At 43.9% G+C, this 21,400-nt stretch overlaps 1 protein-coding gene across 1 annotated transcript; it reads right to left on the bottom strand.

Annotated features, from left to right (window-relative positions):
• Nucleotides 1-5,862: 5,862 nt before the first annotated feature.
• On the bottom strand, nucleotides 5,863-21,348 carry LOC113036367 (WD repeat-containing protein 20). Its single transcript, XM_026192687.2, has 4 exons — nucleotides 20,542-21,348; nucleotides 16,858-17,040; nucleotides 14,114-15,523; nucleotides 5,863-10,763 (listed from the first exon to the last, which is right to left on the bottom strand). Exons 1-4 carry the CDS (start codon nucleotides 20,941-20,943, stop codon nucleotides 10,716-10,718), a joined length of 2,043 nt encoding a protein of 680 aa, XP_026048472.2. The 5' UTR covers nucleotides 20,944-21,348; the 3' UTR covers nucleotides 5,863-10,715.
• Nucleotides 21,349-21,400: the final 52 nt, after the last annotated feature.

Here is a 21,400-nt window from a genome sequence, read left to right as displayed (position 1 = left end):
GTTTGTAATTACAGGTATTTTGATTTGCAATGGTTTGATGGGTGTTTATTATAGTTTTACATCCCACACAGTACATACATATGCCTGATAAAATATCACCAGTGGTCGATGACGGATCATTTAGCAGCTGAAATTTGATGCAGATTGGGAAAGTGGGTCACTCGGTCGAATGGTGCCTTTATTTTGTAGACGTTCTTGTTTCCGGTATTACTGGCGTCTCTGCCTTCACCCTTCGACGCAGGCGCTCTGAGGCTCCTTACTGCGTTTCACTCTCGGCTAGGTTGCATCAGCTGGAGGGACGCTGAGCGGGGCGTGTCCGCTGTGACATGGCGTGTCGTCATAACGAATACGGTGATCATGTAAGAAGCGAAACCTGAGAGAGAAACAACATTCAAGAATCCTGAAGGGAATGGAGTGAAAACGGAGGCCGGAATTTTGATTTCCAGGAGAGGAAATATTTTTAAAACTTAGTTTTAGGACAAAGTTGGCAAAATCTTGGGGTTTGAGTGTTGATCGTAAATACGCAGTCATGAATACCCTATTCTATGTGCAATAACCCAACTGTATATACATAACACTATTTATTACATATTTACTTTCTTACACCTTTTTGCATATTTGTACATTTTATATATTTTATCTCTGTTAATACTGTTCTTATGTATATAGTGCTGAAGAACTGTTCCCCCCCACCCCACATGTTTGCACTGAGTAGGAGATGCTCTGTATCTCATTGTACAACTGTATAGTGACAATGAAGGCATTCTACTACATTTTATTCTACGAAGCACAGCCAGTCAGCCGCTTTGCTTAGATGGAGCTTCTCCGCCACCTGCCCCTTAACACCAGGGGGTAAGAAGAGGAGGGGGCAACTTAACTGAAGCAGCTGAGGGGTTTAGTGAAGTAAACCTCTGGAATCAATTTACATTTAATACCCACAATTCAAAGCTGAAATTAATTAAGTTTTTTAAATGTTTTCCAGGAAACTCGTGACCTCTCCTGACCTCCTACATGCCAACTTTGATTTGGCATACCTCAGCCTTTTCTCTGTTTCCCTTACTTAAGAAGAACTTCTTCACAGGCACACTTACACTCTGACCATTTCTAATAGTTCAACTTTTTAGTTTTGCAAAATTAATGGGAACAAATGTGTTAAAAGAAAACATGTATGTTATGTATAGGCTCAGCACTGGTTCATCCCTTAAGTGTCTTTTTTATGATAGCTCAGCATTCAAGAATCCCGAAGGGAATGGAGTGAAAACTTTAACAAACAAAAACATTTTTCTGAAATTGTCAGGCAAAAGGACTGGACTGAAAATTAATGAACAAGCAGCCAACATCCAAAGAAGGTCCATCAGAAAGCCTGGAGGAACAAGACCACTTCAAAAATTACAAGAAAGTCTTTGATAACTGGAACATGAAGAAGTGAGACTGGAGGCCGTCGGACAGTACTGGAACATGATGCAGAGGTGTTTAACGATTATTTTTGAATCTTGTTTATGGAGACGTGATGTGACTGTGACTCTTTTTTGTCAAACACAGACAGCTGCACTGTTTCAGCCTGCGCATGCTCAGTACACTAACAAAACAGGCTTCTTTATACGCATATTGTTTATTAGAAAGACTAAAGAAGAGCCTCAAAAACCGTGACTCTTCTAGGTTCACAGTTTCAGTGGATACACAGTCTGACACCGTGAGCTCACCTGTACATTCAAACTCTTTCCAGATGTTTCTACGCCTCTCAGCAGCCATCTGAAGCACCTCTGACGTGAGCACTTTTTTGGGGGAGGGAGTTAAAGCGTCATTTAAATGAATAGTTTAACTATACTAGAAAATAAAACAGTAAAAAGTAATAAAAACACTTTGAACCTTTGTTCAGATTAAACAGCCTGGATCAGGGTGTCTAACCAGCTGTGACTGTTGCCTTTTTCCAACAGACGGTTTCTGCATTACAGCCTGAGCGCACCACCCGACCAGAACAATGCTTTGTTACATTAACACACACACACACACACACACACACACACACACACACACACACACACACACACACACACACACACACACGAATGTTTGATTGGTTACATCAGCACACCGCCTGAAGCTACAATGTTACAGTGAACATCAACACTGTTGCGGCCTTTCCTTCTTTATTGGAAAATGTTATTTAAACATAATTTCACTCCACATAATAGCCCAATTTGGAACAATAGATATATACTGATGAACAGAAAATCTATTTTTATTCAAGATTGGTTATCAAAAGGTGTTTGGGCAATTGCCCATTTTGTAGATGAGGAAGGACATGTTCTAGGACATCAAGATTTTTGCCAAAAGTTTAATATCCAATGTTCTAAAAGTAAATTTAATCGGGTTATAAAATCCATTCCATTGTCACTTAAAAACATAGTTGTAAATGATATAATATATTCTGACATCTCCCCCAAGTTAAGGCAATTATATATAGATGGTATTCGATTTTGTGATGTTAAATGCAACAATAAGTTTCTTAGATCTTCATTAAGGAGTCTTTATTCTCCAAATTTACTTAGACGTAATTACATATTAAAAGATTTCCAAAGGGAAGAAATTGAAAAAATAAGAACTGATTATATCACCTTCCCTATCCCTCCTAAAGGGAAAGAAGTCCAATTTAAAATCTTGAATAAAATTTACCCGACAAATAGACTCCTTAGTGATAGATTCAAAATAGAAACGGGTAATTGTGTATTTTGTGAAACAGAAGAGGAGGATTTGGACCATCTATTCTTTTTGTGCAATTTTATACAAATATTTTGGTTGGATTTTCATACCTGGCTTTATTCCAAGGGGATTCAAATTACCCCATTTACCTTAATGTGTTATTAATCTTGTGTAAGTATTTTATACATAAATGTCGCTTTTTTAAGATTAAACCAACACTGGCTCACTGGAAAAACGACCTAAACCTGTTGGTTAAATCTTTGACTTTAGTTAAAAAGAAAAAGGCTGCTTTTTTTGTTTCCTTTGTAGAAGATTTTGATTTAGTGAGTTAATAATCTGTTAATTTATGTGACCCCATCTTTATATTTTATTTTCACTATATATGAAAGTTGCTAATATGTAAGAAATGTTTATTCTCTGAATCTGTAATATATGGTGCATTTTGTTTGTATGTTTATATTACTAATAAAAGAAAAAAATAATTAAAAACAAAAAAAACAAAAAACTGTTGCGGCCTTCAGTGGAACGTCATCAGTTATACGACGGAACAGCCAATCACAGTAGAACAAGGCGTCCCTCCGGCCGATCCATTCTACCACCATCAGCCCGAGTGTTTAACGGGGTATTTTCTTCCTCTGCAGGCTCACAGCGGAATTACAGCTGATGGTGTTCGTTTGCGTCGCCACTCCACTGATCGTCAGAGACGAAAACACGCTTGATAAAAATGGCTACTCATTAACGCATACAAATCTGTAACAGTCCTCTACAAAATAAAGTACTCCAGTTGCCATGCACATCTTGTGCTGATGGCTCTGCAGGGCAGGCGCTAAGCCTCAGACATTTGGATTTGTAACTGATAGGCTCGGTATCAAAAAAGTGCTGCCTCATTCTTACAGTCACGTCTTCGTTTCAGGGTAACTATAAATAGCCATTCCTCATTACAGGAGCAGATTAGAAGACACGTCTGTTTATGTGTGTGTCTCATATTCATATCAAGCACGATGGTGTAGTGGTTAGCGCTGTTGCCTCACAGCACAAAGGTTCCTGATTTGATTTCTCTAGTCAGTGTGGGGTTTGCCCCATGCTTGTGTTCTCCCTGGATCCTCTCACAGGTTGGGTTTGCTGGCTAAACACATTTTACAGTTTTTTAAACTATCTCCAAACTTTATGTCCCAAAACTCAATCTACAAACTACATGAACCAAACATCTGACTCTTCTGGTAAAACTCACAAAAACCAAAGTTTTACCTTTGCTCAGATCTGCACAGTGTCACCCAGCAACCATATCACCCACACTTCAACAGAAAAACAAAAACAGTGCTCAGAAAATGCAACTTGAATTTTTCTGTGGCAGTTCCACAGAAATTACAAAAGTATGAGATAAAATCAGAAGTAGGACCTCAGCTTCTGTTATTACAGTGTGATGAACTTATGCCCTCACTTACATAAGAAAAAAAAAAAACAGAATAAAGCATCTGGTAAAGATTTGAGTTTTATTTATTTTGTATATGTCATAAGACTTCATACCTTACTTAAAAGTGGCCTGTTTCACATTTTTCTCATCCAACATTATAAGAATCAAGTATAAATAGTATGTTGAAAAAAAGAAAAATGGAAAAATTATGAACAAAAACTGGGAAAAAAATTTCACTCAGGCAAATTTCAGGCACTCACAAGAGGTTTGGATAAATAACAAAAAGCTTTTATGTTACTGGGCTGAAGACATTAGAAAAACACCTTTGTTCCTTTCCATGAGAGTTCCTGTTATTTCTTTAAACATTATGTTAACTCAGAACAAAGTGAAATGAGAATAAATCTAAGAGACTAGCACTGCCACTGAAAGCAAAGTCTAGCACAGTTGCTCACATTTCATCTGAAAGGACTCCTAATCTAACTCGTCCTCATCTTCCTCCTGTGCGTCTCAGATTTTTTCCTTCCGTTGCTGGCATCAACTTTCAGTTTCCTCCTCACTGGCTTGAGCAACAAGAGTGAACGATTTAGTGTTTAAGTGAAATCTGAGCACAGTTGCGTTTAACTTCTGCTGGAACGCATGACAAGCTACTGCGAACAACTCTGGGAACTCTGCTGTGTTTGCCCTATTTTTGTGGATTTACCTTTTAGCGTTGCAGATAATTGAAACAATCTTTCAAAGTCGATACAACTGCAAAAATCAGGTGTTTGTCTCTCTGGAGTCATTAGATTTCAATATTTTTCTATTTTATCTGTCGTTCCATCTAAGAAATAGTTGTTTTACTACAGCATGTCAGCCTTGACTCTATGTCTAATTTATAACATAGAAACTTCAGCAGCGCTTCTTTTTACACATAAAACAAGAACAAAAGACAATTGCAGTGACATGTATGTGACATGTCACTGCAGTGGTCTGATGACTAATGCAACCACTCAGTGGTTTGCAGACCGAAGGATTACCCTTTGACCCCTTGATAGCAGTATGACGCATACAATTAGGCTCAGACATTTAACATTGATCCAGTTTACTCCTGTGAACATCGATGAATGAGTCCTTTACCTCTGGTTTAGTTCTCTACTGCTAATGCGTAGGAGTGTGAGGAGCTCCGGGAATATCAATGTCCTTGTTAGAAAGACAAGATGGCTAGACTTCCCCAGACAGATAGTTCAGGGTATCTTCGATCTGCGGTGATTCTGGGAATGTTAAACAAAGTGTTCGTGACGTTTAAAAGAACTCCTTATATCCAAGGATATAAGGAGTTCTTTTAAACGTCACGAACACAATATTGTCCTCATATGTAAGCTGTTGTGTTCTGCAGATGTTTCCATAGACTCCCAGTGTCTGTGTGCAAAAAGCAGGCTGTTAAATCCTGTTATTCTAGGACATGGGGGGCAGAAGATTTTAATCTGGGAGCTTTCTTTTTTTTTTTAAAAATCTTCCAAACGCTAAAAAAAAAGGAAAGAAAAAAAAGACTTTAAAGGCCTTAAAGATGCAAAATTACCATCTTGGTCCCTCCAGCTGTCCTTGGAGCTACTAAAGCTCAGCTACACTTCATGCTTCGAGCCTATATTTAGTTCAAGCACAGAAACATTTAAACCCTCTCTTCATGAATCCACATGAAAAAGCACAGGCTTGTTTTCAGTATGTTAATATGACTTGTTATAGTGAGAAGAACAGATAACAGAAGGTTCAGGTTTCACGTTTTAATAACAGATCTCCATTTACAAACAGTGACGTCATTCAGCTGCTTTAACTTCCATCAGAGCAGGCATAGAGTGTGTGTGTGTGTGTGCGTGTGTGTGCGTGTGTGTATGGTGATTAATGAAGAATGCATATTTCAACATTAACAAGCACACGGGAGAAAAACACGGACATATTAAAGTGGTTTGACTTGCTTTTCTTCATCCTGATGAAAAGATTTGTGGAACGCCGTTTGTTCCCTCAGTGCTGAACGTCTGCAAGTCTGGATTTTAGCGTGTGAGTGTGTGCGAGTGTGTGAGAGTGTGTGTGGGGGGTTACATGTTGTTTACTCAGGGCTGTTTGTTTTCCTTTTGCTGCCTGCAGACAGTCTGAACACAGAAATGAACAGAGGTCAGTGAACAACACTCAATTTTCTGATTTCAGCGCCTCAAACAAACACCAGTTGCTGCAAATCTAAAACAAAAAATTTCAAATTTTTCACGCTGCTCTCCAATGTCACCTCTGTCAGCACTCACTGCTTAAACCGTTTCTTCCACTTAATGCGGCACAAAAACGCAACCAAATCCTGCTTTTTAAAAAGACAGCTCTCAAACGAACTGAAGACTCTCTTATTGCTGAATGTTTTATCTTTTATCCCAGTGAGTGTTCAAGTCAAGAATGTGCTGATTTCTAAATAAGCTCTTGCAGTGCAGGATTCATTTTTGCCTCTTTGTCATGGATGGAAACACTGCGAGGAGACGTCAGAGGCACTGCGTTGTTACAGGAAATCTTGAAGCTGCATTAAAACGAGTTTTAACTTGTGACTTTATTGTACTTCTCCAATAAAATTTGACACTAATTCTGCGCAACAGAGGACAAACACACAGAGAGACTGTGATCTCTAAAATCATCAAGTTTAAAGAACCAAAACCTTTACAAACCATAGAGACAAAGGCAAATCTCCGACTATATTCGAGTATCCAGGGAGTTTGGTAGGTTTTTGATGCTGCATTGTGAAGCAGGCTTAGTTCACCTCTAAACAAACACCTGGCTGTGAAATACTTAGTTTGAAGATGTTTTTGGAGAAGTTAAACCTCTTAAATAATCTGTGCTCTCATCAGTGTTTCAGGTGAAGGTCCAGATTTTCCCCTCGCACGTCGCGATGCGACATTAATTTGGCCCTAAAGCCGAGACCGACTCCACAAGCTCACGATGCTCATTCGAAGATACCCTCCTCGGGCGTGCTGTTGCTATGACGACAAGAATGAATTCACATGCTGCGACAACGGCGACTCAGACGCAAAGCCAAGAAACCGACGGTTTGTCTGGGGCTCCAAGGGCGCAACCTTGGCTCCTGCAGCGCGGGACGTTTGCTCAGCTATTTATAGGCAGACAGGTAAGAACAAGTTTAAGATCAAACACAGGAAGGCGCTGAATACTGACACCTGGTTTTGAATAAATCAGGCCAATAACCTGTTAATGAATACGCCGTTTCAGTTTAATTTGATTCTTGGCAACATCTGGCCCTGATATCGCAAAAACGTATCATGTTTACAACACAGAAGCATCAGTCAAAGTTTCAGTGTTAACTATTAATGCTATTCTCCTTTTCCTTCTTTTCTGTGATATACCTAATGTTAGAATGCTGGGTGCTTTTATTAAACCTGGACAAAGGTTCAATTTATGAGGTCAGTGTATGTGTAGGAATCCCTGTAAACTAAAAACTCAGTAACAGTTTATTTTTTTTCTACCCTTGGCTCTGTATGAGGTCACCAAGTGAGGCTATTCCTTATATGGTCATCTCAGACAGAGAAGCCCCACCCACCCAGGGATTCACTCTTCAAATTGCGTCTTTATGACGTAGCCAATCAGAAACTACTACTACTGTGTCGCTTTAAATACTCCGAGATACTAAAATTAGCAAATTTTTAAGTAGTCATGCACACAGCATCAGAGTGAACAGAAATACAGTCCGATTATGAGGGGAGGATGGTTAAGGTGCAGTCCTGTAGCCTCTAAATCAGCTGATTATAAATTGTTACTACCAGAAATGTCTGGATTACAATCTGGGCTCAAACGTATCCTCACTACACACCATCTGGATCAGCAAAACTGAAGAACTAAAGTGACGTACAATCACATCTCTGTACTTTATCGGAAATATCAATAAAAATCTACTTTTGAAAGTTATGTGAGTATCATACAGGGAAGTGCAAGGATTCAACCAGGAATTATTTTAATACTAATAACACGCCTGACAGTTAAACTTAGTAAAAACTCAAACTCGCAAAAATGTTAATAATTGGAAGTTTTAAGATTGGCTCAATTGATCCCCAAGCAATTTGGAATTTTCTGGGATCTAGGAATTTTTGAAATTCCCGGAGGGGTAAATTTGCCCGTTGGCTTTCCATTTTCACAGATACAAATCAAGCTGAACCAAAAGAAAAACATTGTCTAGATGGTTTTGTGAAAGTATAGCTCCTTAATCCAGATGCAGATGTCCTTTTGGATCCCGGGACTCAGTGAATGCTAAATGTGAGGGAAACTTTCCGTCTTAGACGTGGTTTAAACTTTCAGGCGCAGCTTTTGGCAGGTTTATGGCCGACAGTGAAAAATCAGACAGATTTTTGCTTTCTTTTCTATCGTCAGGAATAGGAAGGCAGAAAAGTCAAGTCGAGAGTAAATTCAGTCACGCAAAGGGAACAAACTTCATCACGGAGATGTGCAATTATTAAATTCCTTCCAACTAAACGTGTGCAGTGAGTGTCGGGGGCGTTATGGGAGCCGTTTTGCCGCTTCAGTCAGATCGATAAACAGAAAGTACACCCCTGAATGTGGCAGCTAACAATGAACTGTGGATTTATTTTATGTGCAAATTCTTGCAAGAGGCAATTCAGGTGCGACAGGAGAGTCCATAACACAGAATACATGATGCTACACCAAGAGGGGGACTGTGTGTGCGTGTGTGTGTGTGTGCTTGGAATGTGCAACAGTGTGCGTTTGTTGGTGCCAACGTTACTCATTAGGATGCATGAGGATTAGTGACGATTCGACTGATTAGCTTGGACAGTCAGCTGAAATGATTGCTCTCTGTGCTCGAGTCGGGTCGGTCACCCCGACACCAAAAACATCAGATTAAACCCAGACTGCTTTCAGGGAGAAACTCTATAACACAAAATAAAAACACATCGACATCTTCATGTTCCCTAAAACAGCAGACATTCGATTTATAACCGTCTCGTTTGTATGTACAATAGAAGGATCTTCATATATTAATAATCTTTCCTGCTTCGTCTTCACCTCATCATCGCTGCCGAGTCCCTACACGTTTGTCCGCTGTGTATTTATAGAGTATTTTCATTATTTACAGTATAAATTACTACACAGTCTTGTGATAAAATAAATAACATACATACAATGGCCGTGGCTTTTGCAGTGTCTTTAGCATGAAGGGGAAAAAGGGAGGGGTCCGATGGAGGAGGGCCTGCCGTTAGCTCCTTTGTTGCTTCGGGGTTACAGACCGAAGGATGAAGAACGCGGTTAAAGCAGTCTTTCTGCAGAGAGACACGGAGGAGAGAGGGCGGAAACAGTGGGAATAAACCGCAGTCCCACTTAGGGGGGGGGGGGGACTCTTCCTGAGAAACACTTTTCTCACTTCCATCATGGACAAAAAGCTCATTAAATAATAAAACTTCCCAACTTTCTGGACTTAATTTTGGCTAATCTGCACTTCAAGACTGTCTCCTTGTGCACCTCTGTACCGCCTCCAGGCTTGCTGCGTGTTTTAGATCACTCAGTGGAAGTTTTCTAATAATGATTACAAACGTACACATCTGATGAGAGCTATCAATCCGGCTACAAACGAGCAGTTTTCAGTGGAAGAGTCTGCAGAGTCCAGGCTAGATGGGAGCACATCAAGTGAGGAGTACGACCACGGATGATGATCTTCATTTTTTTCCAGGAAGCTGAGCAGCATGAAATGTGTGAACCAGGTTTAGAGGCCCCCGTAACATCCCGAGGACTCTGAAGGAGGAGCATTTCACCCACAGAAACATCATCTGTGCTCGCTCCCTGAACGGTCACCCTTTAGACTCTCTGAAGGAGACTTCCACAGAGAAATCTAAAAATAAAGCTGCCCAAAGAGACACATCCAGTTTATACTTTATCAGTGATGGCAAATTTAAACCAATTGATAAATGTTTTTTAAAATGGCCCATTTTAAAAAACTTCCACTTCGCTACAGTGGAAGAAATTCATGTGGAAAATGGGACCAGGTAGAGCTGACGTGCTCGAATAGTCCAGATCAGCAGAACAGGTTGTGAAATTTGAATGTTTCAACAATAAGGCTGGCTTTTTAGGTCCATCATATGGTCAAAAATACATGGACACCCGAACACTTCACCCGTATGTGACTCATACTCTGCTGCTGCAACAGCTTTTCCAACACATTAGTGGCGTCTAACACTGATTTCATAGTTCCAGTTGATCCTAAACGAGGTCTGGCTGGTTTCCACGCTGCTTTAAAACATTCCTCAGAAAATAAACAAAAGCAGCAGTAAAAGAAAACAAACAAACAAAACAACTAAAGGGGTGTCCACATACTTCTGTCATATACTGATATGGTCTACTGTGGCTTAGTGCTATATTCAATGTGTCATTTGTTCCCAAGTTTTCCTAAATGAGTGTTTCAGGAAGAGTTTCCCACCTCTGAGTGAAGGCGTGTACAGAGAGTTATACTGAGGGTTAATACTGCAGTGGTAGGTCAGGTATAGTCTCTGGTAGTTGGCCCCAAATTCTGACATATTAGGACGACGACGACGAGGGAAAGGATGGAGGGATGAGTGCAAAGCTTCCCCTCCAGCTATACCACCGTGCCGCTCGGAGAGTTCCCGTTCTGTGCTGTCAGGTTCTGAATGGGAGAAGAAGAAAAACACAAAGTTAGACGCACTGAAAATCCTCTCCTGTCTGCACTCAAACCGAACTTTACCCTGGTTCATAATTATACTGATAATTAAATAAGTGGGCAAACCAGACCCAGTGTCTGTTTAAAGGGTTTTATCAATACGCTAAACTCGATTCTGTTCAATATTAATTTTATCTCTTTATTAGATTATTGATGTGGTCCTCCACATCAGTCCCAGTTTCTTATATGAACTACTCTATAACTCCTTTTCCATTAGAATACTTGGATCAACTCGGCACAGTTCACCACGGTTTTCAGGGTTTAGGTCATAGTACCTGGTACCTGCTCGCCGGGTTTCCACGCGATCCAAGCAGGTACTAAACTGCGACATCGTCAGACTGCATGCCACCAATTGGCTGGTCAGTAGCATCACTCGAGAGTCTGTTGTTCATGAAAATTAAAACCGCCATTTTTAAAATGGCTACAAAAAACAACACAGTGTTCCCACGAATTTGACGAAGCCACAGACCCAACAGCAAGTATATTCTTGTTCAACTGCTTTTTAGCATTCGTGTCACATTTTAATGACGTCGAGGGACGCTCAGACACGTTGATATGATGAAATATGATATGATATGATATGACGACAACCACATTAGGTAGTACTGAATTTGATCAGTATCAATCTGAGCCGAATAGTGCCGATCCGTGGAGTCAATCCGAGTAGCTACTAATGGAAAAGAGGCTTATGAAGCTGGGCAGGCCACAGAAGGTCTTTAAGCCATCAGCACGACCAGTATCTGCTCCTCAGTGAAAGGAGGAACAGCATGAGCAGTGCCAGAGCTGTAAATGTCTCTGACCAAGCAATCAGAAACAGACTTCATGAGGGTGACCTGAGGACACGACGCCCTCTAGTGGGCCCTGTGCTCACTGCCCAGCACCTTGTAGCCCAAACTGGCATTTGCCATAGAATACCAGAAATGGGAGGTTGTGCTTTATACAGATGAGAGCAGGTTCGCTCAGCACGACCAGTTTGGTGGTGGGTCAGTGACGGTCTGGGGAGACGTATCCATGGAGACCTGCAAAGACCTCTACAGGACAGGCAGCAGGACCCTGACTTAGGAGGATCTGGAAGTGAAGCCGAAACCTATCTCAGAAAACCCCACCACCTGTTTGACCTGCTGCGGGGTCAGGTCAATCAGGTACACACCTCCAGACTCACTAACAGCTTCCTCCCCTGAGCCATTCGGACTGTTAACAAACACCCCCCGCCCCACACCTGCCCACCCAACTCACCAATCTGAGCCATGGTCTGAGTAACCCTCTTCATTCAGGCCTCTCACACATGGACTCAATACTCAGACAGAGTCCTTTTGCACTGCTTCCCTTTCTCTTGCTTTGAATATATTATAGTATATATCTGTTCTGTTGGCCATTTATTCCTGATGTCTTTACTATTCCTGATGTATTTACAATGACAATGAAGGGCTATTCTATTCTACCACATACCCAGCCCATATCAGAGCACCTATCCAGCATGGTTAATTTTTTCCAATGAGAGCTGATGCGCTTTCAAACTGTACTTTTAATTTTTGCCTTTGCCAAATCTTTGATCTCAGCAGCAAATGTACACACTTCTTAGCATTCAACTTTTTTAATAACACACCTGCTCCTTAAAGTTCAGAGAACAGACAGATTTAGACTCCAGGTGTCTGTTCGGCCTAACCTCCACTAATTCATAAGGCTCCTCGGGGCTAGTGTCTTCTGGAACATTTTTGGGCACCACTGCTATAGCAACACCATGCTAGGTTTCCTTCTATACATAATAATGAGACAAGCATGTCTGAGAGGCGGGAGTCAGCCTCCAATGATGATGAGCTACCTCAACAACCTCCAACAAACCACTGAACTCTGAAAAATATGCAAGAAAATGGTTGGTGCTGAAGGCAAAATGACAAATGTGTTTCACATAAATACTACTGTTTAAGTGTTTAGCACTACTTGGGCTACCCAAAAACTTGATTCTGTTCGTCTGGACGCAGCAGTTTCAGTGGGAGTGGCGCTCATCCAGGTGACGTCTTCATTTTTTCAGAACAAAAAATAAAAATAAATAATTGGTCCACCCCAAGGATCAGGTCCCCTGGCATAAACAGAGGATTGCCAGGATTTATACATCGGGGAAACCAAACAACCTCTGGCGAAGCGGATGGCACAACACAGAAGAGCCACCTCGTCAGGACTCTGCAGTCTATTTACACCTACAGGCCAGTGGACACTCTTTCAATGATGAGGATGTAACATCCTGGACAGGGAGGAACGCTGGTTTGAGGGCGGAGTCAAGGAGGCCATTTACGTGAAAAGGGAAAGACCATCTCTGAATCAAGGAGGGGGCCTAAGGGTACATCTGTCACCATCTTACAATGCTGTGATTGCAGCCATTCCCCAACTCTCTGTGAATGGTACTCATGGCCATTGATCAGTGGTTGTTGATCAATGATCATGACAATTTGCATATTAATGATCAAGGAACTGACCTTCCAGCCCATTGGTCATTCAGTGGTGCTAGCTTCAGTTATTGTGCAAATGTACTGTTTATAAGATTTGGGGAAACCTGCAGTCAGCTGAGACTGAAGAAGTCACCTGGATGAGTGACGAATCGTTTCTCCCACAAAAACGCTACGTCCAGACGAACAGAATCAACCTTTGGGATTTTCTTCCCTGAAAGATTGAGCGTGCATCAAGACTTGGGCTACTCAGAAATACATCACAACTTTTCTTGAAATATACACGAGCACTCAGTGTTTCTCTGTCCTCTTTTAAGACTAACAAATTGGTTCAAGACACTTTGCTCCAACCTTCTGAAGAGGTTAAATCCTGTTTAGAATAAATTAGATGATAAAGTAGGGTTTGCTTTCAGGTGTAGAAAATCTGCAACTGGGAAATCAATGCGTGCACTGTCCTTGATTGAGCCTTCGGTTGTTCTGAGTTTTTCATGTCCCTGGTGGCATGTGCCATAATTCATGAGGACGAGAGTGAGGCTGAAATGCCTGCATGAACTGGGCTGTTCACTCTTTGCAGCAGCTTCGATGTCTCACCCAAACATGGTCCCATCTGGCTTTAAAACACCAGATTAAAGGCTTAGATGATACCCTGTAAAATAAAAGATGATGTGATGATGGCTTAGTCCATCTTTGTGAACAGTCTCTGTTTTTGCCCTGCACTGTAAATTAAAACCATGTTGGACTGGAGTTATGAAGACATGTGAAGCGAGTTATTCTCTAACATCTAAGACCGACTGCGAGACTAAACAACTAGAGAGAAAAACTATGACTTAAAAATGTTAACAGGAGACGTACCGCCTTCCCCGGCCGTGCCCAGGTACAGATGAGGCCCTCTTGGCAGGCCGTGATGATGCAGTCATCCATGAACACCAGGACCGTCAGCCTCTCGTGTGCAATCTTCTTACAGACCAGCGGCTCCAGCAGCGGCACTTCGTGCATGCGTGGGCACAGCGTAGTGCCCAGCACCTTGGCGGCGTCCAGCCGGTTGCTCCTCGGCGCCACATTGATCTTGTCGTTGCTTTTGCTGATGTTGCCCAGGCTGTGGTACCGCTTGTGCTCCTTCTCCACGCCCCCGCTGCTGCCGGACTTATCCGACTTGCGCTCCTGTAGGGAAAGAGTGGCGAAGCGGCCGATGCTGAAGGGGGTGCTGTTTCCTCCACCGCTGCTCCCTCCCCCTCCTCCTCCTCCCCCACTGCCCTCTGAGGCGCCCTGGCCTTTGGAGGCGTTCGCCACAGCGGGGTGGGGCAAAGAGTTGGAGCGCGAAAGGGAGCGAGGAAGCGGTAAAGGGAGTGTGGGTGGGTTGGAGGTGCCGGTGTTAGTGTTCGGGGGGTGATGATGTCCCTCCACACCTCCACTTCCTCCCCCACCTGAGGTGCTGTTGATCCCCCCGCTGCCAGAGTTGGACAGCGAAGGCCCAAAAGTGTTAGTAAAGGCGCGGGACAGCGGCAGGCGCGGGTACAGCACGTCATCCGTCAGGTCCCACAAACAGAACTGGGTGTCCTGCCCCACCGAGCCAAATCGGTAAGTGACCGATGCCGAGCCGCCGCCTTTCGAGCTGTGCCGAGAAAGGCGGGATAACGTGCTGCTCGTTCGAACCCGCCCAAAGTGCATGGAGTTATTTTGTGCCCCCTGGTGGAGGTCCTCCTCGCTGCCACTGAGCTCCATAGGCTCCTCATCTTCCAGGGAAGTCGTGAAGGGATCGAATGCCACCACGTTGACCCAAGACTTGTGGCCGTGCCCCCTCGCTACCACTCGGCTTTCTGCAAATGACCACACAGTAACCAGATCATCCTCCCCTCCCGTGGCGAGATATTTCCCATCTGGGCTCCACGACACACAGAGCAGCCCACCAAAGTAGCTCTTCATCACGCCCTGAAGCTCCATCGAATCAAAGTGGAAGACACGCAGGCATCCGTCCTGGCCCACGCACGCCACGTGCACGCCATCTGGGGAGAATGCAAACTCGTTGAGGCCTCCCTCCCCGACGGCCCACCGCAGCAGAGGGTTGCGCGGCGTCTTGGTTTTGCAGGCATAAACGGCGAAGCCTTCGCCCTGCCGCAACAGAGAGTACTGTGGTGCCGTGGTGCCGCACGGGTGGTCCACGTTGTAGAGGTAGAGGTGACCGCTGGCATGGGAGGCCAGGAACAGGTTCTCCGACTTGGGAAGCCATTTTAGACACGTTACCTTGGATTTGTCTATCAACCTCTGTGAAAGAGGAAGGAGGTGGGGACAGACGGAGAAGGTGAGAGGGAAGGAAGGGTGGAGAAAGACATTAGAAAAGTATGAGTTTTAGGTTTTGTTGAGTTTATTAATTAATAATAATAATAATTAATTAAAATGTGAAATAAATAAATAACTAATTCAATGTGTCAAATATTTATTTAATTAATTATTTACAATTTTAATTAATTATTTAATGGTGTATTTAATTAATTCATTATGGCAGTCCTGGCCTTCCGTAGTTTTAAAGCCATTTTTTATCATCTGTGTACCGATGACATTCAGCTGTGCCTCTCATTTAAAACTCAGTTGCATTACTGGAACACATGGTTTTCTTGTCTATCTAAAGCATCTATTGATCAAAACGCTGCTGTAAGGTTTATAACTCAATGGTAAATGGTCCGTATTTGTACAGCGCTTTACTTAGTCCCTAAGGACCCCAAAGCGCTTTACACCACATTCAGTCATCCACCCATTCACACACACATTCACACACTGGTGACGGCAAGCTACATGTAGCCACAGTTGCCAGTGCGCCCCAGTTTTTATTTTTTTGACAGTAGAGGCAGGAAAACATACAGGAAATGGGCTAAGGTGGAAATACACCCAGCCATTCTTTCAGCATAAAAGCCTTTACATACCAAGCACATTGCAAAAACAAACAAACAAACCAGACATGAAATTATGAACTTTTCAGATGCAAATTTGTCGTGTAAAGTATATACACCCTGAAAGTGTCCTCAAAAATATGCACGTTAGGAAAAAAAATGAAGTCGAGATCAAGCGATGATGAGCTGATTCTGATGTTTCTAAACAGGAAAAGGAAGAGACAGACGCTGGGCTCATCCAGTTCTCATCAGAACACAGCAGCAGGGACAGTTTCGTGGTTTCATCCCGGAGCTGAAGCTACATTACGACAGCTTTTCCTACATATTTCAAGATCTCAGTTTGAGCTGTTGTGAGCTGAGTTGGGGCCACATCTGTGAATGCAGAGAAATCACTTCAGAGAGCCAATTGACCCAGAGAACGTTTAGCTGCATGTCTGAGATTTGGCTCAAATGCAGTGGTCTGACTGGTCAGATTTGTTTCTTTGCATGTGAATTAAAAAAAACTGAACTTGATTCAAAAAAAATAATTTTGTCCTGCAAAATTAAGAGCTACACCAGCCTCAGCCCTCCACCCTTCATTATATCCCTGAGATCTGATGAACATATTGTTTTGTTTTAATTTGCCACATAATCTGCACACACCACAAGCCTGTTTGCCAGGTCGGCTCTCTGCAACAAACCCAGATTAAAGCCGAGACACAGATTTATTACCTCCTCGTTAAAGAGTTTACTGGTTTCCTTCTTGATAGGGTCGAGATACTGGACCTGCCCGGCTGAGAAACCCACGATGAGAGCTACGCTCTCTGCTGTGGCCGAGTACTGGTTGAAGTCGTGACACGTGGGCTGCGTCCCCTTGTAGATCCTCTTGTCTATGGGCTTACTGAGGTCCACAGCCTGCAGACAACAGCGAGGAGAAAGTTTCAGCGACATTCAGAGAACCAAAACAACAAACATCACACTTCTGTGCCCATTCTTATGTTTCTGTCCTTCTTTCTTTTCTTTTTTTTGACAATCCAATCATCACACGTTGAAGTGTTTCCATGGCAGCTGCAGTGGAGCTTGATTTGAACGTTTTTCACATCAGGGTTTGCCATCTCAGCGAAGGAGCAAAGTTTCTGTGCAGGGCCGCTGTGTTCACCGACAATCACCAACCACAGAGAGAACCCGTTAAACAGGGCAGGGCTGCAAAGATCTACAGCTTAGAGAGGTAACTAAATGTTTTCAGGGTTATGGAGGTGACTCCCTTTCTGTGAAAACTTACGCTGCAGACCTAAAATGCTCTGGAGGAGGTTGTGTTTGAGAGATCATCATCATCATGCACTAAACTGCTGCTCCAATGGAGATCAGCGGGCTTAAGCTACTCGAGTCGCTTTGGGGAAGGGGAAGCTGTTTACATGCGTCCTGTAGTTTCTTTAAACAGGTTATTAGCGTTTCTCATTAAGAAGCATGAGGTGCTGCAGGCTGGAAGCAGATCCAGCTCCAGGGAAAACCCTCAGCGATGATACTTTTCTTTTTTTCTGTCATGCCAAAAACACTCTTTTCCTTCAATGGGTTCTGAAATATAACTTATGCATTCACGGTGCCACACAGGATTTAGATGTGTCCTTGATCCGCACAGCTGATTTAAATGGCTAAATTACCTCCTCAACATGTCTTGAAGTTCTTCAGAGGCTGGTAATGAACTAATCATTCGAGTTAGGTGTGTTGACCCAGGGTGATATGTAAAACTTGCAGGACAACGGCCCTGAGACTTTGAGCTCCCCACCCCAGATCTATAACAATGCTAAGGTAGGTGGTATGTGTCAAAGTAACATCCACACGACAAGCCTCTGCTGGCTCGCCTTCTTCTCACAGTGCATCCTGCTGCCAGGTGCTCCCCAGGTAAGCAAAACACATCCGTCCACGTGATGTAAAAGAAAACATGATCCATTAGATTGTCCCACCTTGTTCCAGAGCTTCTGTCTAGTTCTTGCGTGCCTCTTCTCTGTGCTTTCGGCACTGGACGGGGGTCAGCATGGGCCCCTGAGTGGTCTGTGGATATGTCGTCCACACGGGCCAGCCTTCATTCCCCTTGTGCTCCAGTGAGCCTTGGCCGCCCGTGACTCTGTCGCTGGTTCCCCACTGCGGACCAGGAACATCTCACAAGGGCTGCGGCTTTGGAGATGCTCTGACCCGGCTGTTTAGCCATCACAATGTGGTCTTTTGTCACTAAAACCCTTAGTGTCATGATGAAGAGAAAAATCACCTGTCAGTGGTCAAAGTTAAGCCTGAGGAGGCATTTATACATTTATGTGTGTTGTGATATTTTTATTTGTATAAATGTTTCCTACCATTCATCTACTTCTACAACTTTTTTCAGGAACTGGTCCATTTGTGTGTCAAAGATCACAGAAAGCTTTGTACAAATGTGTGTTTTCTAACATGAATCGCTACATTGTGACGTTCTGCGGTGACCCACACATAACAGGCTCAGAGTAGCAACTTTGCCTTCAGCAGAAATTTTGATCTTTCTGTACAAAATATTTGAAATATTCTACACGTGCAAACCAGATGTTTGTTCAGTCCGAGTACAAAACGGGAGTAACAAGTGATTAAAATCCGCCCGACTATGACGACTTCATTGGAATTTGTTGTTCCTCAAAGTATTATGGAGTCACTGCTAGTGTTATTTAAATGTTGATATTAAAATGATATGAGCATACTGCAGTACATGCATTATTAAAACTAAGAACAATATGTTTTATGGAAATAAAAGTAATTTTGTTGGCAATGTTTGTTTGCATAAAACCAAACTTACAGACATAACAGCTAAAAGCATGCATCTTAGATACAGGAAACTGTAGCTGTGATCATCATAAATACACATTAAAAAAAGAATAACAGGGTTATAAATGACCGCACGTGGACATTTTAGTCACTTGAGGGTCAAAATGATTAAGTTTCAGTGGTGAACAGCTGCTGCATGAGCATCTAATGAGATTACATCCTCAAACAAAAGACATAACCTCGTCCTGATGTGAACCAGAACCACCACCTCGGTGCCCTCAGCCTCTCGTGTGTGGAAGGCAAACACAAAAGAGGACAGAGGACAAAATCAGCTCTGTAATTGTTTTGATTCGGCAGAAAATGGGAAAAGTCGAGAATAATTATTTGGAATCAATAGCGAGTGTCCGAGGGCCTCACTGGTCATATCAGGCACACAGCAGCTCCACCCACCTGCTGTTTAAATCTTCTGTTTGAGAGGGGCAGCCAATCAGAAGAAAGCCGTTTTAACACTTTCCCCAATAAAGACGACATCTGACCAACCTCTCCTGTCCCCTTGATGACAAGCTTTGACACCTTAGCATACACATCTATAAAGACGTGTCTGATCACCACTAGAACGATTTCCAGGTGGCTGCACAGGCAGAACACCCTCACTGACCTCTTGATGCAAACCCAGTCATTCTGTTCTATGGCAGAAACCACTCAGTTTGGACAAGAGTGTCAAGGGTCACTCCTAGCAGGCTTTGATGGTGTCTTGTTTCCAACAGAGGACAAACAGAGGAGCTGCACCAATACCAGGAATAAGACAACTAAGGATTATAGGAATCATGCAAAGCTCTCCTAGCAGTGCTGAAGAATAAAAATATGATGCTAAACAAGAAAAACTAAAAGGTCTACTTTAAACATGCTCCCTATATGCACAGAAGCCCCGCCCACCTGCAGTCACAAACCTTCTGTTTGTGAGGGGCAGCCAATCATGAGAAAGCTGGTTTAAAGGAAGAGAGGAGGGGCTGCAGTAAGGCCTAGGATAACATGAATAACAATGATTCATGCAAAGCTGCTCTAGTAACAAAAATATGAAGCACAGCAGGGTCCCTTTAGATAATATGATTAAAATAGTCAAATTCAGCCCACTCTGGATGGAGTCTATTTTTGACACATGGCCTTGTAAATGAGGGGACAGGGAGGCTGCAGAGCCTGTGATGGTTCATCTGGATTGTTCTGTTGTTAAAAAGCAACATTTTGCAGAAAGTAAATGATCTCGTAGTGTGCCTCCAAATTACAAGCCTTCAGCTGTGAGCGCTGGCAGGCAGCCCCAGCCAAGGACCAGGCTTCAGCTCCCAGCAAGGCTGCAGTGAATGGAGAGCCGTCAGAGCCTTTCTTCTCGCCGTTTCCTGCTCCTTCAGCTCCTTCTGACACTGTGCATCCGTTTGCACGATGCGCCACTCACCACCTATTCAGCCAAATGAGCAGCAGCTCCATTTTGCATTGCATAACAAGCAGAAAGCTGTGGTGGTGGTGCAGCAGCAGCAGCAGCCGCTCGGAGAGCCTGAAAAGATGACGAAATGCGAAGCAGCAGCATCACACTAGCAGCTTAGCACGCCAGGCTAAACTCGCCCCCAGCCTCACCTTCTTGATGTTGGTGTACGTGTAGAAATACAGCTCCCTGCCGATGTTGAAGCACACCCGCTCCGACTCCTCGCTCGGGTCTTCGGGCTGCAGCTTCACCATGGAGACCCGGACCGGCGGCAGGAAGCCAGCCGGGGAGGAGTTGGCTGCGGCATTGGAGGAGGAAGAGGCGGCAGCGGCGGCGGCTGCAGCCCCGGGCCCCTGCAGCAGCCCGACCCCTCCGCCGGGTATCGGACCCGGTCCGGCCCCGGGCCCCAGCGTGGCTCCGGCGGACGGCCCCCGCGGCAGCCCGCCCCGCTGCAGCGAGTCTGAGAGGGTGAGCAGCTTGTAGAAGCCCTCTCTGGTCCGGAACTGGGACTTAATCTCATTGATATCCTTCAGAGCGCCGCCATCTCCGGCCATTTTAGTACAAACACGCCGCACAGGAAACGGAGATTCTGACCTGGAAACAAAAACGCGCTAATCACAAGTCCTAGGAGAGATGCGTGAGAGGCGAACATGAGGCGCAGCAGCCGAGCTCAGCAAGGCCGACCCGCACAGCCCGTCCGCCCCGCTGCATTTTACACCGGCACCCCCACTGCCTGCTAAATAAACCCCCGGAGACAGCCCCACCGAGCCGGTGTTAGCATCCTCCTCCGCCGGGTCTCTGCCTGCCTTCATCCAGCGTGCGTAAAGTACGTGTGACGGTGCGTCAGCTGCTGCTGCTGGCCCGGCCTGGCACTGCGCACTCCCACTGTGGTCGGGGGGCAAAGAGAGGACATCCAGCCCCCGTCAGCCTCAGTCAACCACCCCACCCCCAACACTTAACAACCAGTGGACCGGCCAGGACCACGGGCGTTTCCAAGATTTTTGTGGGCAG

The sequence above is a fragment of the Astatotilapia calliptera genome, chromosome 14 (genome assembly GCF_964374335.1).
Source record: "Astatotilapia calliptera chromosome 14, fAstCal68.1, whole genome shotgun sequence".
Classification (NCBI taxonomy): Eukaryota; Metazoa; Chordata; class Actinopteri; order Cichliformes; family Cichlidae; genus Astatotilapia; species Astatotilapia calliptera.
The sequence above is the reverse complement of the archived record's forward strand: the minus strand, read 5'-3'. Positions and strand labels throughout refer to the sequence as shown.

What these genes read in the sequence shown, in the direction of transcription:
- LOC113036367 (XM_026192687.2), bottom strand. Translation starts at nt 20,943, where the DNA reads ATGGCCGGAGATGGCGGCGCTCTGAAGGATATCAATGAGATTAAGTCC. An exon ending in CGTACACCAACATCAAGAAG is followed by an intron (nt 17,041 to 20,541) that starts GTGAGGCTGGGG and finishes TGTTGTCTGCAG; the next exon opens with GCTGTGGACCTCAGTAAGCC. An exon ending in GTAAACTCTTTAACGAGGAG is followed by an intron (nt 15,524 to 16,857) that starts GTAATAAATCTG and finishes CCTCTTTCACAG; the next exon opens with AGGTTGATAGACAAATCCAA.